The following is a 22576-nucleotide window of genomic DNA, read 5'->3' on the forward strand; positions in this document are numbered from 1 at the left end:
CAGCCATTCTTGCTACCAAAAAAAACTCCGCATTATTCCCTCTATAGATGATGACACTGGAATTCCTCATTTATTTATTATTTTTAATTATTTTGGGCATATTTATATTTAAAAAATACCGTTTTTAGAGTAATGTTAGATAAATTATTTTTTTATACAATATTTACAAACTATGTGATTCGTTATCAATATGAAATAAACATATTAATCAACACTTAATAATAATTCAATTATTAACAATCACGTCTTATTATTTACAAAATTAATGTATTGGATTGCGATCGACAAGAAAATGTGTTAAAGACAAAATTTAAGATCAAGGTTGCACAACTACTACTAGCAAATGCATAGTTTAATTTGCGCATTAACCATGACTACGCTTGCAAGTCTCAACATTGAATCTGACATATATTCGTTTTCAATCATTCATAAATAGGGAAAATTTGAAATGTCTTTGAACGTCCACTTAAAATAAAAAATCTGAGAGACGTCATCTCAGTACATCGCCTTGAAGTAAATTTGTTAAACTTTCCATCAATTCAGAAGGTGATCGGTGATATTTTTATTCCATACAAACAATAATGAAGACAGAGGGAATCCAAGTAAGGATCTCGGGTTTAGGTAACGGATGCTCTAATAAAGTGAGCTATAAACTCTTTACAAAAGTAACAATGCTTTTAAATTTGGACCGGATCCTTTTCCTAGAGATCCTATGATCTTAGTTTTTTATCGTATATCGTGCGATTAGTTTTTGTTAGGTACTATTCATATTTAATTTTAAATTTTTAAATAATTTCTGACCACACGATATAAGATGAACGAATGAGATCATGAGATCCTTAGAAAAAGATCCAACGATAATTATTTTCCTTTAAATTTAACGAATCAAGATGATGTCTTTTCTGTCCAAAAAAAAAAAGTTGATGTTTCTCTGAACAAATATAGTATAGAGGCTGTCATTAGGCCCAAATTACGGACCACCAACTAACGGTTAACATTTGGGCCTTCTTTATCGACCCGTGTTAGGCTGTTAGCTTACTAGGGTTCGATGGGCCTTCTTTGTTTGAATTAAAGAAACCCAAAAAAAAAACAAAAAAAAAAAAAAAGAGACCCTGCAAGTTTGCAACTCTCGCCTGTGCAGCTTTCTGAGTTCCGATTATTTCCCGCCCATCTTTGCCGCTCGTCAACTGAAGAAGAAGAGGATGCCGGCCACCCACTTCGGCGTCAAGTACGCCGTACACATCATCACCTCCCACTTCGGCAATCTCGTCGCTGTATTCTCTCTCTTTCTCTCTCTCTCCAAAGCTGTCACCTTTTTCCCCTCAATTTTTTTCCCTAATTTTTCTGTAATTATTAGTGATTAATTTGTTTCCGGATGCAGAAAGTGTGTGAAAGTCTTCTCAAAAGAGGAGCCCTAACCCTAAAAATCCTAATTGGGTTCACGGAGCTCACCCCTCAGCAAGTCAAGAACTCCCTCCTCATCCTAATCCAGCACAACTGCGTTCAGCCCTTCTCCGTAGACCAAGCAGGTGCTTCTCTCAAACCCTAACCCTATAAATCTTACTGTTCTTTGATATTTTTGTGTCCCCTTTTGGGATTTGATTGATTTGATCAATGTGCATGCTAAAGTGTGTGACTTGGTTTGTGAATGTTTGTTGTGAATGTGATTCAGAGGGTCCGAAATTCACTCAGTATGTAGCGCTGTTCGATAACATACTCATCGAGGGAGGTTTTCCAAATTCATGACGGTTGTTTCACAGGAGTTCGATAAAGAGGTTAATTTTTTTTCACCTCTTTTGGTTTTGACTTTGGTTTGTTGTTTTTAAGGGAGCAATTTTCAGATTACTGCCTTTTGTTCATTTGTTTTGCAGTGTGAACTGATTATTAAAGATTTGCTTGAGAATGGTAGACTTACACTAAACAAATAACTGAAGGTAACCCCATTTCTCGGTGTTTGATTGCATTTTTTATTGACTGTTTTTGCTTGAATTTACAACTAAGTGGGTGCATTGTGATTGAGTGTACAACTAGTATCCGTTCCCATAAGTTGCTATGTTTTTTGTTTTGTAAATGAAAGGTTTTTGTTTTATTTTTCAAAACAGGAGAATATGCAGTTAAGGATACTGTTGAGAAAAGCTTTCTTAAACTTGTGGACGCTCGTTTTGTGGAACGCTGCCCGGCTCCTGAAGCAGTTCTTGAAGAAGCAAGTAAAGACGCTCCAAAGAAGCGAGGTCCTAAGTTTTCTAAGGTAAAGATACTCCACTCATATGCTACAGAATTAAGAAAAGAGATATTTGGTTAAGCACCTCCTTTAGTTGCACATTTTTTAGTTTGTTTTAAAAAAAATTGTGTATATTTATTAAATTATTTTTGGATTTTGAACAGATTGTTGAAGTACCAGAGACAATAGAACAACGTGTTGTAGCAGCAGCAGCACCTTCAGGAGCTATGAGATTTTCAATCCTGACAGATTCTGAAACCGATGCTCATGGGGGTAGTATGAGTACCAGGGACAAGGTTGGTGTAAGTACTGGTCATTTGTAGACACCAGGGATAGTTTGTTCTAATATGCGAGTTGTTAAAAGGCTACTGCATCCTAATGTGCTATTTTCTGAACTTATAGCGCAAGCATGATGCTTTGGAGTTGGATGAAGAATTTGCTAATAATGAAATGGTTCTTTGGCGTGTTAATTTTGAGGAATTCATTCGCTGTCTAAGGCACAAGGTTGGTTTTCTTTCTGCTTTCTATTTGAATTATAATTATCCATTTATACTAATGAGAGCTGATGGATTTTCTAGTTAAACAATATATGTTGAGAATGTTTTGGCATAATCTGAATTTCGTTTATGTGGATGCTCTGTATTGACACTACATGTCAAGAGTGAGTTAAATGTTGCCATGCTTTTCGAAAACTACATGTCAGGTTTGCATTTGAGTTCAAAATTCAAACTTTTCTCTCTTTTGTAATTATAAAGTAGCGTTTGGTTCATGGAAATGAACCTTGGATTAGACTGAACATCCAAATGGGCATTGCTTGGTTGACAAAAAGGAATTAATTATGTAAAGGGCAATCCTCTGTGGAATGTCCAAATACTACCTGAGTTCTTTCTTTGCACTGTTAATTGTGTTCCCATACTCGACCTTTATTTTTTTCTGAGATGCATTCCTTTTTATTTTTATTTTATTGCATAGTCTACCTGAAGTGAAAATAAATTTTCATATCATCGTCTAGGTTTGCATTGAGATTGTGAGAGCACGTCTGGATGATGGAGCTGCACTTGTCTTAAGGGCAATGCTTAAGTCAACTAGAACTGCAGAAAAGAAAGTAAAGACAGAAAATTCAGGTAAACTGGAAGTTTGGATTATTGCAGTTCAATTTCTATCGGCCAACAAAATGTTGATTCAGAATTAATGTGGCATTGGCAGTGGTAATGAGTTTAGAAATAACATGAAACCTTAATGATTTCTATAGGCCAAGAAAGCGTTGATTCAGAATTACTTAAAATACAAACAATTCAATGATAATAATTGGGGAGGAGTATGACCAAGCGTGAAAGCTTAATAAATGAAACCAAGGAATAGTTACATTCATTGTTTTGCTGATTGATTTTGCAGTTCCTGTATCATTTAGTACTATTTATGAGGAGGTGATAAACAGTGAAGCTGGTCGTAATTTGACATGTGATCGTGTCAAAGCTTCCCTCAGCCTGTTGTGCGATGAAAGAGATGTAGATGAGGATGAGTCATATAGTGTTGGTACAATCTGCTTCTTCTCATACAATCGATTTCTGTTTTTTTTTTTTTTAACTTCTTTCTTATTAACTTCTTTCTTATGGATAATATAGTAATAGTTTGTACTGGGTTTTCATTGACACATTTGGTTCTTGTACAGACTTGAAGAAAATTCTTGAGCTGGCTTGGAATGATGAGGTTTTTCTCTGATTTTTTTTGTTCTTTTAAGATAATATGAAAATTCATTTTTATTCACCAGGACCAATGTCCAAGTACCTTTTCTTTTCTGCAGGTGGAGTCCATTGTTTTGAAAAGATATGGGAGAGATGCTTATAAAATATTTCGGCTACTGTCGACTTCAAGTCGTGCACTTGAGACGGATAAGGTAATAACGTTGTTATGAGTTCCCTCGCTGGGAACTCCGAATGTTTCCTCCATATCATTACAATTTTTTATATTTTGCTCTTCTCTGAACTCTGTATGATGAATTAGTCAGTTTACTACGAGCGTTGGCAAAATGATCATGGAATTTAAAGTGTTTGAAGCGAGTCAACGTTTTTGTTGTTAGAATAGCACATTTGATATTTTGTTTACTTACTCCAGTACCTTATAGATTTCAGATATGACACTTGTTGAAAAGAAGGAAACTCCCACAATTCTGTATAAGCTGTGGAAGGATGAGTACTTGCTTATGGAGGTAAAGCACTTCCCTTTTTACGTCCCACGCGCACATGCACACGCATTCACAATGTTTCATCTCGTTGCAGAGATTAGCTGTGACGGGAGCCAGACAGGCACAATTCTTGGTGTGGAAGGTAAACAAGCCCATTGTATGGAAACATGTTTTAGACGAGATGTTCCACGCTGCGCTGAATCTGACTCTTCGACTGGCATATGAGGATGAACAAATTAAAGAGGTTCGTGAAAATTTGGAATGTTTAGGTTCTAGTTTGTTCAGTTTTGAAAGGGTTCCGGTTCGTAATCTGAACAACGAAGTTGTGTCATATTGCAGGTACAACTTCTCCCGGCGCACAAGCGAACGGGGCCATTAGGGAAACAATGGCAACGATTTAGAAATGTGGTTTATGTTATGCACGCAACCCTTTTGAAGATTGATGATGCTATCATGCTCTTCCATGACTTCTGATCCTACACTATTTGTAACACTTTTTATTATTATTTATTAATAATAAAACATGTTCAATTTTTTATGAAAACTTAAAAGAGTGTTTCTTGAAAAATCTGTTGGCAGTGTTTCTATAAACAGTTTTAAAAATATTCACGAAATATCTGAAAAATCAAGAATCAATATGAAAATGGGCGTGAAATGCAAACTTTATCATTTATCAGCAAGATAAAAATCAATGAATACTAATGATATTTATTATTTCACTACAAAAACCCATCGCAAATTTTAAAATTTTGAATTATTATATATATATATATATATATTTTTTTTTTTATACTTTCGACTAAATCTGGATGAGTTGTTGCACCCAACCTGTTGCAATTTTCCTAATTTATATTGAAAGCAAGCGATATTGGTATATTCATTCATATTTTTATATGAAAAAAATTTCCATATCGATATTTTCACTGACCATAAAACATTTTCATGATTAAAAAACATAATCAGAAACGTTTTTAGTTGTCAAAAAACACTTATCCCTATGGAATTGTGCCAACCATTTCAAGTGTAGTAAAAATGACAAACCATTTCAAATTGGATCATATAAAAAAGCAAAGTTTGTGTTTCATAACCGAGTCCCAAAATGTAGCAGCAGATTACCATTTTTGCCATCATGAGTAAGTCTGTCACAAAATTGTCCTATACAAAACCTCTTTTGCCATCAGCATTCTAATGTGTAGCCTTTTCCCTAATAAGATGCAAAAGCAACCGGTTTTACCTGCCGGCTTCTAACTCACTCTGCTATAGACGGTGCACAATAATCAGAAAACTCGGTCGTTATGGCCAGATTAGCGTCTCCTAATCGATCGTTGCTGCTTCGATGTGCCTCCTTCGTCACCCCACAGTAGACTGGTTTAGTGCCGTCCTGCGGAAAATGTGATGAAGTTCCAACCAAATGCTGAACCGCCCACAATGTAGCTTCCCTGTAGTTTGCAATCAACTGGTTTCTTATTTGCGCTGAGAGGAGCCGGTCGAGTACTGTTACCTTGTACAGAATTTTGAACTGAGCACCTTGGTTGAAGCTGCTGCGGCCCTTTCCCATCTTGGTTTTCTTTCGCAGGCTCGCTGTCACGTGCCGGATGCTGATGTTCTGGCACAAACTTCCTCTGTGTGCCGGTATCCTTGGCCAGCTGTTTGTGTAGCTCCATCAAAAGATTCAGTTCTGCAAGTTGTATGTTTACATGATTTTGTCAAACATGCATCCGAAACTAATTTTAATTCAAATCGACTTGCTGCACATCAACTACAACCCATGAAACACTGAATGAAATCGATCAACCTATCGTGCTTTCGCGCGAGCATAGCCACAATGCTAAATGCTTCAAGTTCAAACTATCCCGGTAATTACAAGTGGAGTTTCAGATGAAGGAACACCGCTTATACGAGAAACCTCGACGGAAAGAGAGTAGAATGTAGGCCAAGTACTCCATGAACATATATGGAATGCAATTATATATCTATAAAAACTCACCCTTTCGAATTTCATCAGCCGCTTTACAATTCCGAAAATCCGGTGTTCGAAGAACCTGCATACAGATAAAAAATTGATCGTCCACAACATTAGTGATCCAAAAATAAACAAAGAAAATCTGGCGTGGAGATCAATCAATATTATACAAAACCCTCAAACATTTCTACTATTCTCCTCTCTCTCTCTCTATCTCTCTCTCTCTCTCTCTCTTTGTTACCTCAATAAATCGGGGACGAAGCCGATGAACGAGAGCGCGAATTTTGAAATGTGGGGAGTGGTGGTGGTGGTGGTGGTGGAGGTCCATGTTGAAATTGGTGGTGGGCTTTCGTTTCTTGCGGCAAGGAGGAAGAGAGGAAGTGGTGGTGGATTTGGGTTTGGGTCTTTGTTGGGCGGAGCTCGGTGGTCGTGGGGCGCCATGTGGCCTTGCTGTTACGTGTCCCTTTGCGATCTCAACACCTTTTGGTTTTGCAACTTCCATGGATTTCTTTTCTTTCCACTCGAGATTCACGAAAGCGGTGACCCTTTCCGCAAGGTGTCGTTACGAAAAGAAAAGTAGAATCCTATGATTCTCAGATCTTAACCATTCAGTCCGGTCAAAAATTGTTTAAATTTTATTATTTAAAATTAAACATAAATAGTAACTAACGAAAATTGATCGTATTATATACAATAAACGATTAGAATGTAAGAATCTTTAAAATCGCTACAAAGAGAATCCTCATCCGTTGTAATATGATTGTTTTATGACAGATTTGGTTGGGCCATACGGCTGAAAGCCTGAAAATATTTGAGTGCTATACCATGGGCTTTCTTATGTCCCCAAAAATCGGAGAAAGCATTGGCCCATATTATGTAGAAGACTTTTCAGTGTTTTCAGAACACGTTTTTGTACACTACGTGTTATAATATAAGTGATTGAAAAGATAAAAAATTTCAACCATTTGTACTATAACATTTTTGGTATACCAAGTTGTGTGCCCCACCTTGAAAAATTCCTCCATATTATGGTCCTCTCCTTTTGTTCTTTTGTTACGTAATTGGATTGAGATGGAATTAAATTATGGATGTATCATAATTCTAACTAAGTACTTGATAGTATGAGAAGTTTTTCGGTGTAACTATCATGATATCATTTAATATTATCATTCAATTCATGATACAACACTTCTTTTTGTTTATTGATGTTACACCTATAGTATGAGACATTTTTCGATATAAGTGTCACAATATCATTTAATATTATTAATCAATTCATGATAAAACATGTTTGTTTATTGATATAATTCATCTCCTAAAATACTTTTTGAATCATAAGTATTTTTCTCAGTAAGCATTTCCAAGCTTGTGTCACTACAAAATTTGTAGTTATAGAATATCGAGTCAATCCAAGTTGCTTCGCTCCTATTTATGTATCTCAGCGAGTGCCTTCTCCTGATCCTCACAAAGCAAAGAACCTTATTAATTTGAGGTCGCTTTTTAGTGTTACTATGAAACTAGCTATGGCTTTTTCCTTACCAATTATTAGGTCATCTCCAACCGAAGGGTTCATAGGGTCGAAAATAGCCCTAAAACAGTCTCCAACCTAGAATCAGGCCAAAGGGCTTGTGGGCCCCACTAGACAAAAAAAGGGCAAGGGGCCAACCAGGAGGCCCAAATGAGCCAGCCAGCCGAGGCTAAAAATTTTGAATCTCAACGGCTAGCTGATGTCAGCTAGCCGTTATTTATTATTATTATTATTATTATTTTATAGTTTTTTTTTTGGGCCAAAAATTTAAAAAGAATATTTAATTAAGGCCTAAAAAGGTGATTGGTTCTGGGTGGGAATGTTGTTTTTATAAGTATGTTTGATTGCTCAAACCTCTCCCACAGCCGATGTGGGACAAATATAATGGGTGCCACACATGCAAGCTTTTTCTTACTCAATTCTCTCCCGATAGTGGGACAAATATAATGGGTTGCCCCAAATATAAGCTTCCTATTAGAGATGGTAAATGTGCATTTATACATGTAACTATCTCAAACTAAGTTGTACTAATAATTGGACACTTAAATTAAAAAATTAATTTAACATACAACTGTTAACCGCTGCAAGTAGACATGAAAGCGTCGCCAATTACTACGACGAAGTAAGTGTTTCACAATTAATTTTAAATATTTCATTTAATTTAAGTTGTTGTAGTTTTCAGATTTAAATAATAAATTATGTTTGACCCTTTGACCCTCGGTTGGAGATGGTAAGAAATATGACCCTGGACTGTTCGTTAAAATAGTAATTTCTTTGAGAACTAGAGAACTAAAACGAACCCGCTGACCAGCTCTGTCACAAAAAATCGTCTCCAATCGAGGGCCAAACATAATTTATTATTTAAATTTAAAAACTACAACAACTTAAATTCAAATCCAACAACAACTTAAATTTAAATTGGCCCAAAAAACCAAAAAAATTAGAACTTAAATGTAATGAATGATTTAGGTATTTATAGGAAAAAAAAAATTAGAATTTTTAAAAAATAAAAAAAAAGGCCCAAAAAACAAAAGAAAAATTGAATACAACGGCTAGTCAGCTAGCAGTTGGATTCAAATTTTTGTTTAAGCATTCATGTATGTTATATCCGATAGGATTTTTTGAATTTCTGGCCAACCCTGGGCTGACTGGCTGGTTGCATGTGGCTGGCCCTTTGGCCCTTTCAGATTCTGTGGGGTTTATGAGCCCTCTGGCCAAACCTTCGGTTGAAGATAATTTTCGGACTATTTTTAATCCTCTGATCATCTAGACCCTTCGATTGGAGATGACCTTAGTGTACGAAGTCAAGGCCCTATGGGATGTCAGCTATGCAGCCTCTGCTGGACTTAATTATTATATCAGCTTATAGATAAATAGTTAACAGATTAAATAATCGTTTGTGGTTACACTGAAATGGAGCACTAAAGAAATTTGATATATATTATTGAAGGAGCCCCAGCTGATGAGTACGTAGATTCTATAATGGCAGCTCTTTGAGTTGTAATTGATATATGCTTACTAATTAAAATAAGTTTTCTTTTCTTTTTTAATAAATTGTTGTGGGCGTCATTTGTTGCACATGTCTAAAATATTTAGTCCAATAATTTTGAAATGAATTTCTTTAATTTATTTTCTTAAGGATTTGTCGTGGCGGAAGTTCATGTTTATATATAAAGTTGGTTTTTATTGCGATTTCTAGTTCGATTCTGTTCTGGCCATGCTAGTACAAGTTGTCATTGGCAGTAAGGAGACAATTTTCAATGGCGAAATGCATATTAAGGGTGACGGACTTCAGTTAATCACACAATGAACGAATTATAATTAATTGACATTAAATTCATTATTTATAGTAGCTCAACGTAAGAATTTTTACTTATAAATGAACATAAATAACACTAGCATTTATTATATATAAAGCGAGCAGTGTGATGAACAATGAAAATTTGGGGTGACGAGCATGTGACAAAAACTTTGGTGTCACCCCTTTGACAAAAAAATTAGGCCAAACTGCCCCTTAGTCAAAAAAATTCAAAACCTGTTCAAAATAATATATCAAATCATGCAAGGGTAAGTTGGTAATTTGGTCATCATAAAATATAACATAAATATAAATGGAGAGAGAAAAGAATAAACAAATGACAAAGTTGATGGTGCCCAAGTGATGGGGAAGAAAAATATAATAAAAAATAAGAAAAATCATGAATGTTGTGTTTAAAACATCTTAAGAGGCGTGTAACGCCGGTGATAAAAAAAGAAAATAAAGAAATAAAAAGATATTGAAGCAATTCATGCATATAAATATATTTAAAATGTCTAAGTCGCATGTAGCGCACTGTGATTCAAAAAATACCTTTTGCATGAGGTTATTTATTAAATATTATGTCTCAAATTTTAAATACTTAAGAGGTGCATAGTGCTAGTTATAAAAAAAAGTCTCTCGCACGCGCATAATAATGTAATTCAATTAGTTGTCAAATAAACATTTTTTAACAAACGATGTTATCTACATTAAGGGGAGAGAGTGGGCTTAGCCTCACAATGAGCTAATAATCAGTTGTTTATTAAATATTATTTTTTCTAATATTCATGTAAATTCAATAAAATATAAATGGAAATTGAAATACCGCTTTTATTAATATGGATTTAGTTGCTTTAATTAGTTAAAAGACTGCTTTTATTAAATGTATTTTTTTATTCATTTCCATCTACATTAATAAATACATTTAAAACATGTAAATCACACGTAACACGTCGTGATTCAAAAAATGTCTTCTGCACATGCGTGAACGCGTGCATGGAGGCTAGTGTAATATTAAGTGACTCCTAGCTAGGACATATAAGGATACGTCAAACATCTTAATCACTTTGCTACATTTTAACATTTTATTTTTCGGAATACTAGATACGTCCCATTTTAATGTTACAACTTGTATGTTGGCATTGTATTCTGTTGTATATCTGGCTTCACTATTAAAAATTATTGTTTGTCCGATGAAGTTTTGTCTAGCAAATTGTCTTTACCAAACATAAGGCCACTGTTTGTTGGGCAAAAACAGACAACGTTTAGATTTCTTCAGAGGCTTTTGCCCAACGAAAAAAATTTGATAGATAAAGCTTTGGTCATCGAGTAAAGTTTTCGCGCTAAGGAAAAACATTTGCGCATAAGTTTATGTAAAGTTACTGTAGTGATCCGTAACAGTAGTTAGTTTATAGAAGTACTACGTGCATTTATATCAAAATCTTAGACTATCATGTGACGTACTGGAGGTAAGTTCTAACACGGCTTCTCAGTGTTAGGTAAAAAAATGAAGGAAACCTTTAGTTTGTAATGTGTTTAGTGAATTCAGATTCAAGTCAACTACTAAATTTCTAAATTGACGATCGAGGCCAACACATTTGGTATTAATTCAAGAGCTTGTTGCTATAAAGTGTTTGTGTTCAATTGGCTTTTGGAAAAAGAAGCCACAGAAACCGCAAAGTTATTTCCAGACCCGCTTTATGCACAGCACAAGTCTCAATAAGCACCTACGTACATATTTTGAATGTTAGAACGTTGACGTTATCACTTACGTTTTATTTGCTTAGTATACTAATTAACATGGATAGTGCTATTTTTCATACAAAACTGATGCACGTGTTGACACATTTTTTAACGTGTGGATTTTATCATTTATGTGGATCTCACTTATATTCGAAAATGTATCAGTAAATGTGTAAGTTTTGTGTGTGTTAATTAATTAGTATATTGGAGAGTGCTAAGGAGACAAGTGGGGACTCTCCTCGAGTTCTCTGCCACCTGACAATTTAACGTCAATTCTCGTGCTAACATTATAAAACATTGTGCCAAAAACATGAGATGGCAGGAGAGTACATAAAGAGTCTCACTTCTAAGAGAATCTCCTTAACATTTCTATTGAAGAGTATGTCAACAAATATAGTAGAGACCGTGTCAATAATGTATCAGTTTTTCGCATCTAAATATTTTTTTATTTATTTAGAAAACACTCCCCATGTCATTCTAATTACTTGCCATTAGAACAAAGAAAAGTATTAGAAACTTCACAAACAAACTAGTAGTTAAAACACAGTCAACGACTCCCAATAAAAAGAATACTAGTGTCTAATAAGGTATACAGCTAATATGAAAGCAACAAAATAATTCTAAACTTTGACTATTGTCCCTAGACATAAGTCAAAATTATAAACGAGTATTAAGAATCTAACAACATGATATTTTGAATCTTTTACTTGAAAACTGGACAAGATTAATTATTCTCACTAATAAAGGATCAGTTCAACCTATATTATGCTTAGCTCCATTCGTCTTGGACGTATGAGAACTCAGAACTGGTAGTTGACATTGTCTAGCTATGACTTGATAAGCAACCATTTCGCGTGAAGAATAATATAAGGCACATATTAAAACGAAAAATGAAAGAAAATAACTTATGTTAATGTTGGGGGTGAGATATTATAGTAAAATTTTGTTTTAAGTGGTAAGTTGAGACACTGTCAATTCATAGTGGATTAATTCCGCATTCTTTGCCAAATCCAATAAGTTTTAGTTGTGTCACCCTTGATCAGTATTCCACTTATCGTTAATTAATTAGTCCTCGGAAATAGCCATTTTGAACGTTTATCTCTTTTTATTTTTATTTTTTAGATTTTAAAACGGAAAGTGTTATTGATATTTCTAAAAGATTTCATTGTGCATTCTTTATAAGTGTATTTTACTTTCTAAATATCAAAAGTTTGGAGCGCACAATAAAATTTTTGGAGTACCAATAAAAATTCTCTTTTAAAATAATCCATGAATTTTTTTTAACCTTTGAGAGCATTTTCACTATAAGAGAAATGCTAAGGAGACTCTTCCAAGAGTGAGATTTTCCCATGGACACTATGTCATCTCATGTTTAGTACATAACATTAAACTATAAGGTGATATCCATAAAAAGTCACACTTTGAAAGTCTCGTTAACATTTATCTTCAATATAAAATTAAAGTATTACATACATATATATATATATGTATGTATGTACTTTGAGTTTTTTTTAATTTTTTTTTATGAGAGAATGTACTTTGAGTTCTTGGGTGTCATGCAAATTGAGAGTCCATAAAAAATTCGACTTTTGAAAATGTCTTCTTAGAATTTTTTTTCTTTTCCAAACGTGTCAAATTCAACTTTAATTTCCTTTTTTTTTTTTTGGAAATTCAACTTTAAATATGAAATTAGTAATGGAATATGGAAATGATTAGGAAGATACTTGTACTAAAATAATCACCTTGGAATTAGTATCCGAGAGCATGTGGCAGAAAACTCCATTTTATTCTTCGTACTTCGCATGCATGATTTTTAACGTTGAAATTAATCTCTGCTGACTAATCAATTTTGTTACTTTTAAAACGTTTCATTATATAGAAAAAGAATAAAGGAAATGAAAACTGGTGATTATATGTGACTTACTACAATTTTGACGGGAAAAATAATCAAGACTGGGACTCTTGCCAAGATGGATCAGAACGTTCGTCCCCGCCTTGTCCTTTGAACCGTTCTAAGATTCAGGCAAAGCTAGATAGAAGTTCACGTAGAGCACAAGTTTTTTATGTTATCCTATATTATACACACACACACACACACACACACATATATATATATATGTGAAAATATGACTTTAGCCCTTCAAACTTAATTTTCTTCATATTAAACCCTAGATAATCTTTTTACTCAAAGAAAACCCAATGACTAGGATCCACATAAGCAAATTCATTAACTTCATGTTAATTCACACATTTTACATTTTTCACATGCCTAAAATACCCCTATTACATACTTGATGTAGACAATTAATTGTAAGGAAGTAGTAAATGATTTTGCAACAAGAAAAAAATAGAGACATTAATGTTAAAAATTTATTGCATATTACTTTTTTAGAAAGGTTTTGAATTTTCATAAAACTATTCGATTTAGTTTTTTCACCCTACTCTTGAATACTTTTGAATTTATCCTTCTTTTATTAATATATTAGAACATTGTATTTCATTATCTACATGCACATTTATTTACCTACGAACAATTATACCATGGGTGTAATATAATATCTCTTTTTTACAATGATGCAAAATAATGTTTATACCAACAACAAAACGTGCCTAACATATTACTAATACATGGAAAATAATTTACCTATATTAAGAAGAAATGTAGTTCGATGCATAGTATTAAAAATACTATGTTACACTTGTTTATACAACAATAAACCGTGCCTAACATTTCTAACAATACATGAAAAATAATTTACCTACAAGTTAGAGAAATGTTATTTGGTTGGGTGTAGTATAAATTTTTTTAATAATTGGAAAAATTAAATATAACTAGGTGTAGTAAATTTTTTTTTTTTATATAATTAGAACAAATTAATATACCTACCTACTCTTTGAAATGTTCATTTCCAATGATGCAAAATGTTCATTACCTAACTACAAATTAATTTCCAATAATTTACCTACAACAATTATACCATGGGTGTAATGTAATATCTTTCTTTACAATGATACAAAATATTGTATGTACCAACAACAAAACTTGCCTAACATAAGTACTTGTACATGGAAAATAATTTACCTGTAACAAAAGAAATGCAGTTTCATGTATAAAATCAACAATATTATGTTCCACTCATGTTTATACAACAACAAAACGTGTCTAACACATATAAAAATACATAGAAAATAATTTACCTAAATGTTAGAGGAATGTTATTTGATTCAAAATATATAATATAGGTGTAGTATTTTTTTTTTTTTAAATAATTGGAACAAACTAATTTACCTATCAATTAATATGGATAAAATTGCTACAAAATATATCACAAAAAAAAAAAAAAACTACTTTTCTAGTTTGCAATGGATACGGTTAATGCAAACACTTTTTTCATTTTATTTCACTTTTTCTACTACTTTTAATTTGTCATAAATTTAGGAATTTGGAAAAGGGACCATAAAGTATGAGTGGCATAAGTGTAAATAAGTTGTATTAATAGGTCAATAGTGTTCCTATATGTTTGCAAATTTTAAATTTGGGCTTAAACTGGATTTTTAAAGATAGATGAGTTTTTATCTAGAAATAATGAATTGTAAGGGCCAAAGTCTAAAGCACCCTATGATTTAAACTTTGGGGGTCTAGTGTTAAATACAAGTTATTTTATTTTTTATTTTTTAAAATAGAAACAGGATGCGAAATGTGCAAAAACAAAGTTCAGTTTATTCACTTGGTGGGTGTCACATCCCGGCCCGGGGTCCACCACATCCCGGGCCCGCTCCACCACCGTAGCATGGTATTGACCGCTGCGCCACTCTGATTATTGTAAGATCCCACATTGCCCAGGGGAGTGATCCTTATATGTATATTCCCATCCCTATGTAGCACGAAGCCTTTTGGGAGCTCACTGGCTGCGGGTTCCATGGGAACTCCAAAGTTAAGCGAGTAGCGCGTGAGAGCACTCCCATGATGGGTGATCCATTGGGAAATTCTTGTGTGAGTTCCCAGAAACAAAACCGTGAGGGTGTGGTCGGGGCCCAAAGCGGACAATATCGTGCTACGGTGGTGGAGTAGGCTCGAGATATGGTGGACCCCTGGCTAGGATGTGACAATTTGGTATCAGAGCCTAACCCTGGTCGTGGTGTGCCGATGAGGACGTTGGGCCCTAAGGGAGGTGGATTGTAAGATCCCACATCGCCCAGGGGAGTGATCCTTATATGTATATTTCCATCCCTACCTAACACGAGGCCTTTTGGGAGCTCACTGTCTTCGGGTTCCATGGGAACTCCAAAGTTGAGCGAGTAGCGCGCGAGAGCACTTCCATGATGGGTAATCCACTGGGAAGTTCTCGTGTGAGTTCCCAAAAACAAAACCGTGAGGGCGTGGTCGGGGCCCAAAGCGCACAATATCGTGCTACGGTGGTGAAGCGGGCCCAAGATGTGGTGGACCCCAGGCTGGGATGTGACAGTGGGGTTGTTATGCCCATGTAAATAGTTATGCATAGTAAAATGCATTATATCAAACATTTAGTAGACACAAAAGGGACATGTACCAAACTTCGAAAGGTTCCCAGAAGGCCTTCACATGTATATTTTTCGGACTGGGGTGGTCCTGAGACCACCTTAGTCCTTGGCTACTTTGATCCACCCCTGCACACATATCTACATATATATACACACACACACACACACACATATACATTTTATAGAGAATTCCGTCCCTGCACCTTGGTCCGTACTTCCATCTGGCCGTGCACGCTTCTTGCAACATTCTATAAAAGCATACATGTAATTGATATACGGTCGATGTCGTTGATATTGAAACTTACGACTCTTGATACATGGTCGATATGATCATTATTAGAACCTCAATATTTTAACCGTAACGTAGAAGTACTGTCCTAGATCCTTAACTTGTTATCAGTTTCATGATGCAAAAATTGGAAAATAGATAACATGCATTATGGGCACGATGGATAGGAAACCAATTTGGTGTTCAACAAAACAAAAGGAAGGTAACTGATTTGTGGCGGCATGCAGTCGTTACAAAATTGGTTCAAACGTGAAAACCATGCCAGTCCGTTATGTTTTGAATTTATGCGAGATGGTCCGCTGTTGAATTCAAATATGTACTTGTTGTCTAAGTCGTCAGTAAAAGTATGCATGAAACACATAATTTTTAGATAATTCCCTCCAAACTGATGCGCGTTTGTTTGACAGCCTCCATATGGGGCTTCTGGTCAAATATGGTCAAACAAAAACTGCACGTAAAAGGACAAAAATTAATCCTAACGTTTGTATGCTATTGGACAAACAAATGCATTATTTTTATGTGATCAAATACGGAAATTCATGCAATGAATTCTCAGTAAAGATGAAAGTCTTGCATTAAGTGCTTAAATGATTTCCATCAATTGTACGGTACTGGACAAATGCATTATTTTCATGCGATCAAACACAGAAGTTCATGCAACCGAATTCAATATAGATAAAAGTCTTGCATTAAGTGCTTATATGATTTTTATCAATTGTATGTTACAGGACAATGCATTATTATCATGCGATTAAATGTGGAAAGTTAATGCAACCAAATTCTCAGTAAAGGTAAAAGTCTTGCGTTAAGTGCTTAAAATATTTCCATCAATTGTATGCTATTGGAGAAATGCATTATTTACATGCGAGTAATGCTAGGAAGATCAAATTTTTTAAACCAAATTTGTAAACTAAATGATGTTGTTGTAAATGATTGGATTATTAATTAAGTGCCGATTAACATGCTTATTTCTTATTAGTGACACATCATTTGGTTTAAAAAATTTAATCTCTCGAGGATTACTCTTTACATATGATCAAACGCGAAAGTTTATGCAATTTAACTCCTAGTAAAGATGAACGTCTTGCATTAAGTGCTTAAAAGATTTCCATCAGTTGTATGTTATTAGACAAATGCATTATTTTCATGCTATCAAACACGGAAATTCATGCAACAATCTCTCAGTAAGAATAAAAGTCTTGCGTTTAAGTGCTCAAACGATTTCCATCAATTGTATGCTACTGGACAAATGCATTATTTTCGTACGATCAAACACGAAAGTTGATGCAACCGAACTCTCAATAAAGATGAAAGTTTTGTATTAAGTGCTTAACGATTTCCATCAATTGATTTTGAATCGGATATGTAATCATTTTACATATGCACATTGTTAATAAACATCTGGTTTTGCGACATTATTCGATCATGTAGTTGATAGTGATAACCACTAAAATATTTAAATTTGAGTGTTTTTCAGAGTAATATATATATATATATATATATATATATATCACATGTACTTGATGGGTAATATCTATTTGAGGTATAATCTTCTGTATTATTAAAAGAATCATCTTCTAATCCATTAAATGTGAGTCTCGTTTTTAAAGTATGAAACCATGGCATGTAAATCTCGAGTGTACTATTACTATAATTTACAATTCTTATATTATAAAGTAAAACGTTAATTCTTAATATATATTTTGTGAGAGTAACATTATTAAACACACAAAATTGACACATTTTTTAACATCGATTCCTTTTTTCCCATCTTATACATATAATCGGAGTGTATTTTTACGTCACTCTATAGATTACTGTCAAATTAATTTGATTTTATGTCATTTTAATTAAATGACATAAAATTGGAGTTGCTCTCAAGTTTTAAATAAATATTAAGCTTTAGAATGCGGCAACTGATAAAAAAAAATTTGGAAAAAAAAAACTAATCAAAATGTCTTTCTGGTCTACAAAGCAGTTGTTGACTGGAACCACAGCCGTAACCTGGTACAGGATAACAATATATGATGTTATAAAACAAAAAAGAAGGAATAAGTCTTTAAAAAAATGTGATGCTGTCCACAAATCTACTTTTACTTCTTCCACATCTTTTTAAGTTTTTGATCGTTGAATCGAATAAATTAAAAAAAATAATGACAAAAATTAATAAAAGTGTGTGAAAGATAAAAATAAATGTGTAAATAACACTTAAAAAAAAAAAAAGTGAATAAGAAGAAGGGACGGTGTTCCGACGTCCACACCATGACAGAACACTTTTCAACCGCAGGCCCAGTGCTTGTCTGAATTGATGATCAAATCCATGACAAAACAAAAGGGGCTTTTCAACAAGGGCAAAAATGTAATAAATGCTCGACAACAAACGCTTTAACTTTAAACGAAAGTGAATTCAAATTTTGTTGCGTGTACGAGAACAAACTCTTTTAATAAACTTGGCTAAATCCGTTTCTTCAAAAGTAAAGATTTAACTAAAGTGTATATACCGAGATAATATTCTCATCAACTGTTCTAACTCACAGCTGAAAAGTTATAACCATTTGGTTGCTCGCATGGGGGTGGAATGGGAATGAAGGAACTAGCTAGGAAAACCTTCACATCTATTCAAAGGAAGGTAAGGCCCGGCCCTTAAAAAAGCCACGTCATGAAAGTTTTGTAGGTCATGGTCAAAACTTCCTGGTCCAAATTAAACTCAATCAGCATATCCCCTCTCCTCCTATAAATACTCCCTCCATTCTCTTCTGATACTCACAAACATACAAGCCTAGCTAATTACTACAACAACGTTTTCATAGACATACACAGAGAGAGAGATAGAGAGAGAGAGAGAGAGAGAGGGAGAGAGATATGGAGACCATTGTTCTAGGTTTTGTCATCGCCATCGTCATGGCACTTCTGTATGTTTTCTGCAGATTAATATTTTCCTTCTGGGTTTTTCCAGTTCTTGCGTCCAGGAAGCTCAAGAGAAATGGGTTGAACGGTCCATCTCCAAGTTTTCCCTTCGGAAATCTGAGTGAGATGAAAAAGAAGATCATCAATGTTCAAAGTTCAAATATCTCCCATGACATACACTCAACTCTTTTTCCTTTTTTTACTCGCTGGCAAAACTCTTTCGGTAAGTAAACTCACACGTTTAAGTGCCCGTTTGAAAACCATCTCAGAAAACTTTTGCACGTTCAAATATTCATGTCAATAAGTGATAAATGTTTGTATAAAATGATTGATTTGTGTTTGTGTACATTTGCAGGAAAGATGTTCGTTTATTGGTTGGGGACGGAGCCATTTTTGTACATAGCAGATCCAGAGCTACTGAAAAAACTGTCTACGGAGGTGACAGCAAAGAACTGGGGGAAGCCTGCGGTGTTCCGACGCGATAGATCCCCGATGTTTGGTAATGGCCTACTCATGTCCGAAGGCGATGACTGGGTCCGTCACCGCCATGTTATCACTCCTGCTTTTAACCCAACAAACTTGAAGGTATATATACCTCTCTCTCTCTCTCTCTCTCTCTCTCTCTCTCTCTATATATATATATATATATATCAAAGACATAATGTATTAGATAGAGTACTGTACTTAATGCTTTGCCCATTTCTACTTTCGGTTTGTTTATGTGTAATTTATAACAAACCAGAAATGGGTAAAGCATTGTATTCCGCAAAATGAATATAAAACCTGAAGTAGTGAAGCATTTGTTCTTCTAGTGCTTTGGCTTTTAACATTTTTTTTATCAAACCTACTAAATTATATGCCATATCCAATCAATGTACAGGCAATGGCGAGCGTAATGGTGGAGACCACCAACAAAATGCTAGACAACTGGGTGACTCTCATAGATTCCGGAACTCAAGAAATCGACGTCGAGAGAGAAATCATAACAACCGCCGGAGAAATCATCGCCAAGACCAGCTTTGGCATCAGCGACCAAAGTGGCCGCCCAGTGTTTGAAAAACTAAGAGCCTTGCAAATGACACTCTTCAAAACGGTTCGTTTTGTGGGAGTTCCTTTCGGAAAAATGTTGCACCCTAAGAAAACCCTAGAGGCCAGAAAACTTGGGCAAGAAATTAACCAATTGTTCTTGTCACTCATTGACGAAAGGCGAAAATCCATCAGAGGGTCGACGCCGCAGCACGACCTGCTTGGCTTGTTGCTTAAACAGAGTGAACAAGGAGGCTTCACAAAGTCCTTAACCACACAAGAACTAGTGGATGAGTGCAAGACATTTTTCTTTGGAGGTCATGAGACAACTGCATTGGCAATCACATGGACAATGTTGCTTCTGGCCACCCACCAGGATTGGCAACATCAGTTGAGAGAGGAGATTAGGGAAGTGTTCGGAGATAAAGGAATTGATGTGAACATGCTTTCTGGACTAAAGAAGGTAAAACCTTTTTCTTTCTGTCCTTTTGTTTTGTCCGATAAGATGCGCTTATTCAAACACCATAAGATAGTACAGTAACACATAAAGATTTATTCATAATTCAAACATGGACATCATAAACAGAAAAAGCTTCTCCAATAAAAAACATAACCCTGAACACTGTCACGACGCGTAAAATAAAAAAATAGGAGTTTTAACAAAACACTCCTAGGTACTATTCAATTTTAACGAAAAACCACATTTTTACCTTTCTATGGTACTATTCACTACACCTTTATTTGTCATTTTTCATTAAAACTAAAGTTTTATTTAAAATTTTTCGTTAGTTTTCCTTAAAAAAAAGTCTAAGTTACTCTCTTTTTTTCTCTTTCTATTTGTCACACATTTGTCTCATCATTTTATATCATGCATGCATGCGTTGTTATAAACTTATATAATTTCTATAAAGATAAAGTCTAACCCTAATAATTCTATAAATATAGAATCAATGATGGTCTCCATGTAAGTCGTTAACTATCTAATCGAGTTACTTATTGGCTTGTTAATCAACTTGATTAGATAATTACTTGGTCGTCAAGCTGTGGGTACTTGTTAATTGAATAACTAAAGAAAAAAGCGGCTTCCAGATTCGGTTTTTCCAAATATGCAACTCTGAAACCCTAAAACAAAGAAAGAAAAGAATAAAAGGTCAGACCTATTTGGTCAAATTGTCAGCGGTCAAACAACAGAGCGATACATTTGACCACAGTCCACGCTTTTGGCACGTGGGAAGGGTGCTCATGACATTCCCATTTGCCTTCTGTTTGGGAGAGATTAACATGTCACTGTCACGTATAATAACTAATGAAAATAGCTTGAAGATTTTGAGTTTTAATTAAAATAACAAACATGTGTTGTAAGTGAATAGTATCAAGAATGATTTTTTAGGGTAAAAATGTCATTTTCGTTAAAAGTGAACAGTACCGGAAGTGTTTCGTTAAAACTATTTTTTTTTTTTGCACATGTAGATGTTTGAGTATATTAATATTGATCAGAGAACTAATTGGTTGTGATTAATTTAATCATGCAGATGGGATGGGTGATGAATGAAGTTTTCCGACTTTACCCTTCGGCACCAAATGCACAAAGGCAAGCCAAAGCCGACATTCAAGTGAGCAATGACTTGTCCATTCCTAGGGGAACCAATATGTGGATTGACATCGTCGGCATGCACCACGACCCGGCCCTTTGGGGCGAGGACGTCAACGAGTTCAAGCCGGAGAGGTTCAAGGACGACATCCACGGTGGGTGCAAGCACAAGATGGGGTACTTGCCTTTTGGGTTTGGAGGGAGAATGTGCATTGGTAGAAACTTGACGTTCTTGGAGTATAAGATAGTTCTAACCCTAATTCTAACTAGGTTTTCTTTTAACATCTCTCCCACTTATCGCCACTCCCCTTCTATTGTGCTCTCTCTGAGGCCTTCCGATGGCCTGCCGCTAGTACTTCAGCCCCTCTAAGCACTTGGGCCCTACGATCTTATCACGTGTTCATCAGTCATTTCTTAAGAGTTTCTCCTTTTGCCTTAGAGTCATTCAATTAATTTTTTATTCATTAATAAATCCTTTCAAGTGGCATCTCATTGTAAGCCATATTGAATATTTGGAAGTTAGCGGCTTTGTTATACTGAATAAAAAGCAAAAGAAACAAATATCATGACAACTAAATGAGCTAAGGATACTACCAAACCGGTCTTTAATTTGAAGTCCCAAGGGGATGAGTGTTTTAGGACCCGTGAGTTTTATTTCACTACGAAGACAAAAGACAAGGTATAATAATAAGCATTACGTATTGAAACTTATTGGAGCGTATTTAGACAATATTCGACATTCATGGGATCAAATAAGTAGGCATTTGGGACATTTTGGAATTTAAGCAAAAAACACATCTATAT

At 34.8% G+C, this 22576-nt stretch overlaps 3 protein-coding genes across 3 annotated transcripts; 2 read left to right on the forward strand and 1 right to left on the reverse strand.

Moving 5' to 3' along the window:
- Positions 1–1079: 1079 nt before the first annotated feature.
- On the forward strand, positions 1080–4974 carry LOC103932204 (DNA-directed RNA polymerase III subunit RPC3-like). Its single transcript, XM_009341758.3, is given in 16 exon segments — positions 1080–1274; positions 1382–1529; positions 1673–1714; positions 1717–1775; positions 1872–1914; positions 1917–1934; positions 2103–2248; positions 2386–2517; positions 2624–2725; positions 3234–3345; positions 3617–3757; positions 3894–3931; positions 4026–4118; positions 4347–4430; positions 4501–4650; positions 4746–4974. Coding segments are annotated over 16 exon segments (1515 nt in total). The 5' UTR covers positions 1080–1202; the 3' UTR covers positions 4881–4974.
- Positions 4975–5464: 490 nt separating this feature from the next.
- LOC103932237 lies at positions 5465–6942 on the reverse strand. Its single transcript, XM_048571224.1, has 3 exons — positions 6611–6942; positions 6394–6448; positions 5465–6084 (listed from the first exon to the last, which is right to left on the reverse strand). Exons 1-3 carry the CDS (start codon positions 6869–6871, stop codon positions 5777–5779), a joined length of 624 nt encoding a protein of 207 aa, XP_048427181.1. The 5' UTR covers positions 6872–6942; the 3' UTR covers positions 5465–5776.
- A 12089-nt stretch (positions 6943–19031) lies between these two features.
- Positions 19032–22283, forward strand: LOC103932205 (cytokinin hydroxylase-like). Its single transcript, XM_048571056.1, has 4 exons — positions 19032–19378; positions 19511–19740; positions 20036–20644; positions 21714–22283. Exons 1-4 carry the CDS (start codon positions 19111–19113, stop codon positions 22140–22142), a joined length of 1536 nt encoding a protein of 511 aa, XP_048427013.1. The 5' UTR covers positions 19032–19110; the 3' UTR covers positions 22143–22283.
- Positions 22284–22576: the final 293 nt, after the last annotated feature.

This window comes from the organism of the source record quoted next, unplaced genomic scaffold (assembly GCF_019419815.1).
Source record: "Pyrus x bretschneideri cultivar Hongxiangsu unplaced genomic scaffold, Pyrus_bretschneideri_v1 Contig57, whole genome shotgun sequence".
Lineage (NCBI taxonomy): Eukaryota > Viridiplantae > Streptophyta > Magnoliopsida > Rosales > Rosaceae > Pyrus > Pyrus x bretschneideri.